Source organism: Ziziphus jujuba, chromosome 6 (assembly GCF_031755915.1).
Source record: "Ziziphus jujuba cultivar Dongzao chromosome 6, ASM3175591v1".
In the NCBI taxonomy this organism is placed as follows: domain Eukaryota; kingdom Viridiplantae; phylum Streptophyta; class Magnoliopsida; order Rosales; family Rhamnaceae; genus Ziziphus; species Ziziphus jujuba.
This window is the reverse complement of record NC_083384.1, coordinates 28,052,757-28,064,214: the sequence shown is the minus strand read 5'-3', so window position 1 is coordinate 28,064,214 and position 11,458 is coordinate 28,052,757. Positions and strand designations below refer to the sequence as shown.

General features: G+C 30.3%; 1 protein-coding gene across 1 annotated transcript; it reads left to right on the top strand.

Moving 5' to 3' along the window:
- The first annotated feature begins 5,927 nt into the window (after window positions 1-5,927).
- Window positions 5,928-10,415, top strand: LOC107430165 (mitogen-activated protein kinase homolog MMK2). The gene is made up of 7 exons (XM_048463474.2): window positions 5,928-6,139; window positions 6,299-6,755; window positions 7,585-7,714; window positions 8,172-8,309; window positions 8,810-9,142; window positions 9,546-9,729; window positions 9,843-10,415. Exons 2-7 carry the CDS (start codon window positions 6,583-6,585, stop codon window positions 10,022-10,024), a joined length of 1,140 nt encoding a protein of 379 aa, XP_048319431.1. The 5' UTR covers window positions 5,928-6,139; window positions 6,299-6,582; the 3' UTR covers window positions 10,025-10,415.
- The last annotated feature ends 1,043 nt before the right edge of the window (window positions 10,416-11,458 follow it).

The following is an 11,458-nucleotide window of genomic DNA, read 5'->3' as shown; positions in this document are numbered from 1 at the left end:
ACCGTTTCTTTTTTTGAGCAACAAAATGCTGTTAGGAGTCGAATAATTTCGCGGTTCTAGACTCTTCCTTCTTTCCTTTTTTGCCCTTTTACTTGTTTATTAATTAATTAGTAAATCCTTTATCCAGAATTTTCTTTTTCTTTCTGGTAATAAATAATAATTCAAAAAAAAAAAAAAGACTAAAAAGTTCTTTTCGGGTATGTTTGAGTTAACTCTCAAACCAATCCAATGCTTCGCTCATCTACACATAATACCAATCACTTAAATAAAATTCTTAAAAAATAATAATAATATTAAAAAACAAATCTTCTAAAAAAGTCTTTTCCTTCCTTTCAATTGGATTTGAAATTCATTAAATTTTTTTCCAAACTCCATTGTGAAATAAATACTTTTTTTTTTTTTTCTTAGGGTGCAGAGTATTGTGCGATGGAGGGAATGCCAACATTTTTGCTCTTGAAAGAAGGCAAAGTGGTGGACAATTTTGGAGATTTTTTTTTCTTTTTTTTTTTTTTTTTTTTGGGTTAACATGGATGTTTAGTTGGTTGTGGCAAAGCATGCAACTGTAATTCTATTATTGACCTAAACTGTCAATGCTAAGAAAGTGGTGTTACCAAAATTTTCAATTTATCTAGGGGCTAATGGTTCTAATATAATATTGAGTTATTAGTTGGATCTTTTATCATCTTCAATGAGGTGTATTTTCTTGATTGTTGTTTGAGGAAATTTTCCTAAAAAAATGGCAACTCTTTGAAATTTTAATGTGAGTGGATTAGTATAATATATATGTACTTGTCTACCTGATTTTATCAAATGTGGTTGTCCAAAGTTTCATAGGATGAATTAGCTTTGGGTATTTTTGTGTAGGAGAAGTATTGGGAGGATCATTTCTAGTTTACCAAATCTCCTCTAGTTGATTGGGTTGCTTATAAATAGAATAAGTTATGATTGACCTTAAAATTTATTCTTATCTAACTCTTGTCCCTTGAAAATTATGCCAAGACTAAAGGAAATAAAAAAAATAAAAAATAAAGAAATATATATACATGCATATATTTATAAAGCCAAAATAAACAAAAAAAAGAAAAAAGAAAAAAGAAAAAAAAGAAAAAATCATAATAACCAAAAATAATAAATTATCAATGCATAATAGAAAACCAAATGATACGTTTTATCGGTAATTTTTTTAAATAATACTCTCTAAAAAAATTATCAAAGTCTATAATCGTGATTCTAAATGATATATTTGGTAATTTTCTTGTCAATTGTAGTGTATTTGTATATATATGCATTTGTGCTTGTTTTGTTTATACTCCATGATATTACCATTATTTATCTTGTGTGTATCACCATTAAAATTATATAGATACATTCAATTAGAACTTAAGGAAATAAACCAAGGAGAATATAAAAAAATAAAAAAATAAAAACATAACAGCTAAGAATAATAAATTACCAATGCATCATTGGTTTTTTCAAATACTCATTAGAAAATTTATTGTGCAAAAAATTATTGATGGGCATATCGTGATTCCCGATGGCATAATTGTTAATTTCCTTACCAATTCTTTAAGCAAAAAATAAATAAATAAATAAATAAATAAATTTCCTTACCAATTCGTTTTATGTATAAATATAACTTTTGTATATATATATATATATATACTCACTTATTTATGCTGTGTGTGCCATCATTAAAGTTATATTAATACATTCAATTAGAACTTAAAAAAAATAAAATAAACAAAAGGAAAAAGATATAATATATATATATATATATTGAACATAATAATCAAGAATAATAAACTACCAATATGTTATTGAGAATCACAATATGTATCATTAATAATTATTTTTGCCAATTTGTATATATATGTTAATTTTTTTAAAGTAAATTTATTATGGTAATGTTAATATGGTGGACCTTTATGCTGTAATAATTTTATTAAATCTAGGGTCACTGAGTCTCTATTTCAAATATGCTAATTTCTACCAACCAAGAACAACAATGTTTAGGTGCCAAAAGAATGATGTACTTATTCGACTAAATACAATATATTTTGAAACTGCTTTTACATGCAATTCTACACGTTCCATAGTTTTATTTAGAAAATAATATTATTCTAGAAAATTTATTTTTGTTCTTTTTCCAAAACCATGCTATCGAGAATACCAAGTACCAGTCAGTAATTGTGGTTAGGTAGCTAATTATGCATTGAACTTCTATGAACAACTGCATTTACCGATGGAGATTTAAGATTCTCAATGGAAGTCTTCCGGTAATTTTTTTTGCATAACTTTTGAAAATACCAAGTGAGTTTCCAATAACTTTTGAAATTGTTGGATGCTTTGGTAATTTGTTCAAGTAGTTCGTGCGTTGGAATTTTGTTCAAGGGGTTGGTTGAGGATGCTGGTGGCGTGTGTTCAGTTCATGATCCATTTGTTTGAGATTGCAGGTTTTGTTTGTTTTTTATTGTAGATGAATAGGAAGAGCCTTTGAGGGGGTTTAAATCAACAGTGGGTTTTATCTTATTTTTAATTTGAAGGCTATGATGGCGTCATGGTGGAGTTTGAGGTTGGCCAGGCCCAAGTAGAGAGCCTGGAGGAGAAAATTTTGAGTGCTATTCCAAAGGATCACTCTAGTGAAATAAAAAATAAAAATAAAAGAAGAAGAACAAAAAGTGTGTTAGTTGCATTACAGACATATTTCTATATGCACGTCCATAATTTTTAAATTTGAATAATATCCTTATTAAATGTTTTTTATTTTTTATTTTCTTGACTAAGCTTACGGCGTTCTTGCGGCACCAACAGCATAGCAACTAGTTTGAAATGATAAAAAAGAATAAAACCAAAATAAAATTTGAATTTTAAAAACTAAAAAACAGGAAAATACATTATAGATATTTCAATCATTTTAAATAATTATGGAACTGTTTTTTCATTGCCCAAAAAAAAAAAAAAAGCTACTAAAAAAAATGTTTTTTTGACTAATTTTTTCCTTTTATTAAAATGGTTTTTTATTATATATAAAAAAATAAAAAATAAAAAATAAAAAAGCACAAAAAACAGGGGCCAAATTTATCTCAAGCTTTGGGGTATCTGTGGTGCTGGCTTCGTTTGATAGCAATGGGCCAAATTCTCAAAAAATGTTGAACTTCACTCATTATAATGGGCTGGATCTAAACTTTTTTCAGCTTCTCTCATCAGAGCCCAGACTAAAAATTAGTGGGCTTCGTTGGCCAGTTTAGGCATAGATAGCCTACAACAAGAATAGATTGGATTATATATTGGATCATCTTTACTCACCAATGATCCAAAAAATAAAAATAAAAAAATAAATGCACCAAGAATCCAAGATCACTATGCTATTGATTTTGTTTAAATGAAAAAATATGTACAATAGCGTGTATGAATTTGACTTTATATAATATATATGGAACTAAAATTAAAATTTTTGCTTATGACATAACACATCCAATTGGCCAAAATGTATTTCTTGTCAAGTCATTGGTTGTGTTCACAGTTTTTTTTTTTTTTTTTTAATAATTTTAGGAAACACTAACAAGCAAAAAGTTTATTTAATTGCTTTCCCATTCTATTATTAAGCACAGACTTACAGAAATAATCACCAACATGAAACCGAGTCAAAAAAGATGCACAACTAAATGAACAACTTGATGTTTTTTAAACTAATTTATCACTTTAAACTTTATAAGATTGAAATTAGTTAGGCCATTTTGAGGAGGATAAAAAACTTGTTATTGAAAGAGTACAAATGGCTATTGAGTCAATAATCCAATGGCCTAAATAAACGTCAATAGAATAGTGAGAGTTGCTTGATAATTGTTCCTAGTGAGGGAAAAAAAATAAATTTAAAAAAAATAAAAAATGGAGGATTTGGATTGTTGGTGGTTTATTATTGAGAATAGACACTGGCAATGGGGTCCCTAGCAATTTTCTACAAGGTACTTCTTATTTTGACAATTGTGGTCTCCTTTTTATTTTGGTCCTCAATTGTGGTTCTTGTTCTAGCCCTTAAGTCTCTCAAAACAGTAATTGTTTTTATTTTATTTTTTTTGGGGTTTCAAGTATGTGTGGATATTTTTATTAATTTTGTTTTGAGATTTTTGAAAAGGGTGATAGATCTATTGATGTGCATATTTTTGTGGAAAATTTTAATTTTTGATTTTTCATTTGGTTACTCTATTGACTATAAGAGGATCTGGAAAGGGTGTGAGACTGAGTATTATTTGAAAAATGTTAATTAAATGTTTTGTTTTACTTAGAATTATGGTTTTCAATCACCAGGTTGTCTAAAAATTGAGAAAAAAACTTTTTATACAAATTCAATAAAATGTCACCACACATCCCATCACGTATACAAAATCTTCTTGACTTTCTATTCCCTGTTCCATTAAAAGGACAAACTCTAAGTCTCTTCTTCTACGTACTCATTCAGTTACTCCCCAAAGAAAGAAAGAAAAAAACTAAATAGTTTGTTTCCTATGTCTTATTAGGTGATTTGGCAATTCAATTGACTCTTAGTATGTATTTATTTTTCAATATAAATATTTGATTTTAGACAATTGACTGTTGGTATCTATTTATTTTCCAATATAAATTTTTAATTATAAACAAATTAAATAAATAAATAAAAGATTAATTGTTTGGCACAAGTCCAGAAAAGCATTGGAACAGTCTTAAACCATGAATGGATGGAACTAAGCATCGAGAAGCTTGCGTGCAATTTGGTGTGAATGACAATCACAAACATGAATTTAAAGAGAAGAGCCTTGTAGAAGCCCTTCATATTTCCCGTGACCTCACAACTACCAATTCCCTTTTTTTTTTTTTTTTAAAAAAAAAAAAAAAAAAAAAGGGCGGTTCCACATCCTAAGCTATACATGTATTTATTTTAATTATGTGTACATATAATTACATATCCATCCTTTGTTAATAAGATAATATTTTTTGAGAAAGAGGAATTAAACCATAATATTGTAAGCGACTAATCTAAAAGTTTTTTGCTCAAAAGTATTTTTTCTTTAATTTATAATATAAATATTGAGAGAAAGATATCTAAAAGCCCAAATAAATAAATAAAAGGAATTAGCGAGAAAATATAAAGATAAATAAAAAGCATTCAAAGACAATGGAAATACCGTGAGAAAAATCACTGAAATGATGGTGACCTTTTTTTGGGTGAATTGGATGCATGAGGGAAAGAGGATAGATTGATAAAAGTTGTGGTGAAGAAAGAGACTATAAAATGGGTGAGAGGGACATTGATGAGAAATGGGTTTCTACCAAAAACTGCTTTTAATCAAGTTATATCATGAGGAGCTTTAGTCTTAAAGATATAGAAAAATGTAGGTAAAGATTGGGAACAACTATATAATTATTATTTATTTGAGTAGTTGGATGGTACACGGATGGTTATGGAAAATGTTCTATCTTGGTCAAATGAAAATGAAAACTAAAATGAAAAATGTAAAATTGTTCTTTTCGCTTTTGATAAAACAACAAGAAGTTTTTGACCATGTTATGCATTGAACTTTTTGAGTGACTGACAATCACAAGGCCATTGATTGGAAGGGGTTTATTACCATATGGCCCAAAATAGTTGAAAAATTCAGCAAGATAATTTATTGGAAAGATCACTTTTTAAATAATTAAGAGAAGCATAATCTGTTATATTATTATAAGCTGCATATGCTATTAACCATAAAACCATGTACTTGTTCTATATGTTTATTTAGTTTACCTTTTCAGTCATAGCTTTGTTCAAAGCATGTGGTGGCTAACAATTTTGAAACTTTGAGAAATTCTAAGCAAAATGGAAGGCAATGAATGCCATTTGAAATTTTGGCAGCTTATTTGGTCGTCTTTCCACTCACATGGTCAAAATATTAGGACAAAAAACACATAGATTTATTACGTGCAAGAATTAAGGAGTAAAAATATTATTAAAGAAACGAGAGCTGGTATGGCGATTTTCCTTCAAACAAATGTAGAGTGAAAACGCGGTTTCAAGAAGCGCTTTTGATTTATGGTCTTCTAAATCTCTATTGCATTTCTCGAATTTGGCAAATGGAAATTGATACTAGACTCGTGTGATGAGTAACAGGCTTGCACAGAGGTAACCGTAAGACCAATTACCAGCCCTCCCAATAAAAAGCTTCATTTATTACAAAATTTAATTATTTATCATTATTATTTATTATTATTTTTTAGATTTTATTTTTCGTGTGGAAGGAAAAGTCTGCTTTCATTTCACGGATATTCAAACCGTTTTCAGATCAAAAAGTTTTGGTAAAAAGGTGGATTGAAGCGGGAGTGAGTGGCATATGGGCATGCAAAGTTTCACAGAAAACCCATTAATGGTTTATCCAAATTACTGACAATGGTCTGCCCACATACAGCGAAAGCTCTGCTAAATTTGTTCCCCAAAAAAAACAAAAAATCACAAAACAAACAGCCCCTTTAAACCCAATACAAACCCACTCGAGGGTTTTCTTCTTCAAACCCCAGAAGAGACCAAAAAAGGAAAAAGCATATCTTGGGCTGCTTTGATTTTCGGTCATGGCTGCCAAGGAGTCAAGCTCTGCTTCTTCAGGGGATAGTAAAGTTAAGGGGGTGTTCACCCATGGTGGTCGATACGTTCAGTATAACGTCTATGGTAACTTGTTTGAGGTCTCCAGCAAGTACGTGCCTCCCATCCGCCCAATCGGCAGAGGTGCTTATGGCATTGTTTGGTAAGTTTAATATTTTCAGAGCTTTTTGTATTCTTGGGTTTACTTCTTTTATTGGTTTTTTGTTTTTTTTTTTGGGGAAATTTCTGGGTTTTTTTCATTTTGTCTTTTTCTGCCACCTGCTCTATTTGTTTTGTTAAAAAATGATATTATAGAGTGGTTTTTGGTTATTGCAAAGTATAAAAGACAAAATATGTTATTCTAATCTGATGCAATATTTTTCTTCTTCAAGCGAGTTGAAATTTAAGCTTGTAAAACGGAAAACACGTACAGTATAGTTACCAAGAGCAGTAATATGTTATTTTGAGCTTATTCTGTTGATAAGTATTTTTATTTATTTATTTATTTTATTACTGGCTTAAAAGTTAATTGATTGTGTCAACAGGGATTTGGGGTTTTGATGTTTAATTTGGCTTAATTGTGAGTATTATGTGGAGGGTAAGAGGGGCCTGTCATGCGCATAGGAGAGTTTCTTTTCAATTTATTAAACCATGATTGCTTGATCCCAGCATATGCTTTTCTGTAAACTCTGATATCTATTCAGTAAATCCTACTTATATGCGAACATGTGGATAAATATTATATAGTACTTCATAGAAGGTTTGAATTTTGTTCGTGTTGAATCTGGTATCTATCTTTGTAAGCTTTACTTGGATCCTTGAGAAGTTAATATAACCGGGTTAGATGGATGATTGTTCTCTTTTTATGCTCTTAAGATCGGATAATGTATTTTCTAAGTGTCTGATTTGAATATTTTGTAGTTCTTATTTACTAGACAAATTTGAGAGTAGGAAAACAGAATTTTGGGTAACACAGTTTCTTCCTTTTCCAGTGCTGCTGTTAATTCAGAGACACATGAGGAAGTTGCCATTAAGAAGATTGGTAATGCATTCGACAACAGGATAGATGCTAAAAGGACATTGAGAGAAATCAAGCTCCTCCGCCACATGAATCATGAAAATGTAAGTTTTGGTTCATAATAGTAAGCATTACTGGAAGCACACTTTCTGGATTTACCAGAGGCTTATGACATGAAATTTGATGCACTTTCTTGCTACTAAAGTTTTTTGGTATCATGTGTTAAGAGTAGGGATAATATTGGGTTCCATGATCTGCTATATTAAGTGCCTCATACTTAGAACTCAGTAAATATATTGTATGAATTAATGAGCACATTTTATACTTATGACATAGCACACTTTGATTGCTTAGTAAAGTAGTTACTTTTTCCCCTTCTCCGTGTATGTCTCTTACTTGCATTGATCTATAGAGAGTTCTCAATTTCCTGCTCTTTTTTTGTACTTTAAGTATTGATCTAGTCATGTTTCAGAACCAGAAAACCAGACCATGCTCTTTTATCGATTAATCTTCAGTTAGTTCCTATTTTTGTCTTGGTGTGCTTGATTTTTCCCTCCGCAGGTTATTGCCATCAAGGACATCATTCGACCTCCAAAAAAGGAGACCTTCAATGATGTATACATTGTTTATGAATTGATGGACACTGATCTCCATCAAATTATTCGTTCTGACCAACAACTAACAGATGATCATTGCCAGGTATGCTAGCAACTATATATCACTGGAGATTTTTACTGTGGCATTGTGAATTGTAATTGTTTATTTCAAAATTTCAACTTTTTTTTTTCTTTTTAATTTTCCTTGCTAACATAATAATCAATCTATGTAATGCATAATTGGGGTGATTTAGCCGCTCTAATGTATACAACAAAGCAACAATGTCTTTTCACCATTTCCAAATACGTAGAGTTGCAATTATTTTATTCTTAGTTGGCCTTTTTCTTGATTAATGATCTGATAAAAAGGGATGGATGAGGATATATGTATGTTATTTGAGAATGTTCTTTCTTTTATGACTGTATGATGTTAAGAGAAATCAGATTTCATGATTTTAAATGTTTTTTTCTCCATGATTTTAAATTTTACTGCTACTATACTATGTTTAAAATTTTTGATTTGTGAGATATGTAGTTTTTTTATTTGTATTCTGCTGGATTTGTAATTGTTCATAAAATTTATATTTCATGGAACTCTTGCAGTACTTTCTGTATCAGCTGTTACGAGGACTAAAATATGTACACTCTGCTAATGTCTTGCACCGTGATCTTAAGCCCAGTAATTTGCTTCTAAATTCTAATTGTGACCTTAAAATCGGAGATTTTGGATTGGCAAGGACCACATCAGAGACTGATTTCATGACTGAGTATGTTGTCACTCGTTGGTACCGTGCACCTGAGTTACTCCTTAATTGTTCAGAATACACTGCAGCAATTGATGTTTGGTCTGTTGGTTGCATACTTGGTGAAATTATGACCAGAGAACCTCTGTTCCCTGGGAAGGATTATGTTCATCAGCTGAGGCTTATAACAGAGGTACTAACTTTTGGACTCCCAGCAAAATTGAATTCTTCTGAGATCGCTATTACAGGATAGGATAGTACTAAATCCCCCTAAAAAAGAAGAAAAAAGGCCAACCTAGTTTATAAACTGTTAAATGCCCTTGCCGCATACTGAATTGGTTGTAATGTGCTTATCACAGCTTAGCATCTAACTTATGGTTCTGCTAGAATTGAATTTCTGATATCATCTTTGTTAGACTTTGGTTTTTGAGGATCTTATACTCTCTTGCATGGTCTCTTGATCCCCCATTATTCTTTGTTGCCTTGATTGATTAATATAGTTATCTTAAATGTCTCTTTCTTATATTTAGAATGGTTTGTTATCTACGTATTTGTTAGATCTAACATTATAATGTTGCTGTTTTTTTTGGGTAAAGTTAATAGGGTCACCGGATGATGCTAGCCTTGGATTTCTTCGAAGTGATAATGCCCGTAGGTATGTGAAACAGCTTCCACAATGCAGGAAGCAACAATTTGCTGCTAGATTCCCTAATATATCTTCTGGGGCTGTGGATCTGCTTGAGAAAATGCTTGTTTTTGATCCCAACAAACGCATTACAGGTATGAAAAAATGTCCCCAACTTTTCAAGCTAAGAGTTCTGATGTGCACTCTTATATTGTGAGATTTTTTTTTTCTTTATTTTTTTTTTAATTCTAACTTTGTCTTTTTTCAGTTGATGAGGCACTTTGTCACCCATACTTGTCATCCCTTCATGATATCAATGACGAGCCTGTATGCCCCAGGCCATTCAGCTTTGATTTTGAGCATCCATCATGCAGTGAAGAGCACATCAAAGAGCTCATCTGGAGGGAATCGATTAAGTTCAATCCAGACCCCCAATCCATTAGGATATAATGATTTTACATATGCTGTAGAAATATATGGTGGACAAGCTTTTCCCTTGTATGCGGTGTATCATTCCCCGGATGATAGGAATAGATCCTGAAAAAAACATGTTTACTTGCAACTTGAGGTCATTAATGTGCAATGAACTGAAGGATTTGGTATTTGACTGAAATCAGCATGTCCCAAGTGGATGGTCAATGGTTCTTATATTGAGCTATATTTAGGTTCCAAAAGGGATGTTGATGCCCAAAACAAAAGTTGAAATCAGCGAAAAGATTGGTGCTGATCTTTTCATTGATTTACAACTTGGCATAATTGCAATGTTGCATTGCTGATGAATATGTATTTGTTCTTCTTAACAATCAAATAAAAAGGGTCTGGTGAAAGCTATTTCTGGTTCCTTTTGCTGTCTGAAATCTTAAGCATCTTAAATGAAAGCCTGCTTCTGTGCTTGTTTTTCCATCTTTTACAGTAGTTAATTGAGAATTTGCTGCATTATAAAATGGTAGTTTTTGCTAGGGATGGGCAAAATCCAATCTAACCTGTTTAATCCGTCTAATCTAATCTATTTTTAACTATTTGGATTGGATTTTTACATCAATTGGATTGGATTGAGTTTAAAATATTATAAATTGTATGGATTGTATTGGTTATGGAGTGGAAATATAAATTCAATACAATCCAAATAATATATTATATAATTAAAAAATTATATATTTTTTATTTTTTTCATTTTTATATATTAATTTTTAACTTTGTTTTTCATTTTTATATATCAATTTTTAATATATATATTTTTTTATATCCCCAAATCCCAAATCGATTTTTGAGTGAATGAATTTAGATGAATGTATTATTTTATATTATTTGTTCTAATAATTTTAATTTGATTTTGTAGGAGTGAGATGATGATATTAATGCTTGCTACTTGATAAATGCATGATGTGTATCATTTGCTATATTTTTTTCTTTATTTTCCATTGTAGACTATGTTGTATTATTTTAATTGTATTTTATGTTTATATAATTATAATTTATTATTTATATTTTATATTTGTATTATATATTTATAAATTAGTAAGATTGATCAACCAAACCAATCATAAATTATTTGGTTTAGTTTGAATTTAACGTTTTAATAATTTGATTTGAATTGCATATTAAAAAAATCAATAAGTATGCACTGGATTATATTTTAGTCCAAAACTAAACTAATCCAATTCATGCCCATCCTTAGTTTATGCTTAAAGTGCCAAAACCTCGTAACTTATCTGGCCCCGTTTATGGTTGTCTTAAACAACTGAGGAAAACTTTCCTCAAATCTGGAGCTTGAAAGTGTTGTGGTTCTCTGACCACTTTAGAGAAGAAATATGAGAAGAAAATAAAAGAATTCTATTAATCTCTTAAAAATAGAATACAAAAATAAAAACTTCTCTCATGGAG

Bases quoted from the DNA above. Each gene is read 5' to 3' on its own strand.
- LOC107430165 (XM_048463474.2), top strand. From the start codon at position 6,583: ATGGCTGCCAAGGAGTCAAGCTCTGCTTCTTCAGGGGATAGTAAAGTT. The intron at 6,756-7,584 runs GTAAGTTTAATA...TTCCTTTTCCAG, and splicing joins GGTGCTTATGGCATTGTTTG to TGCTGCTGTTAATTCAGAGA. The intron at 9,143-9,545 runs GTACTAACTTTT...TTTTGGGTAAAG, and splicing joins AGCTGAGGCTTATAACAGAG to TTAATAGGGTCACCGGATGA.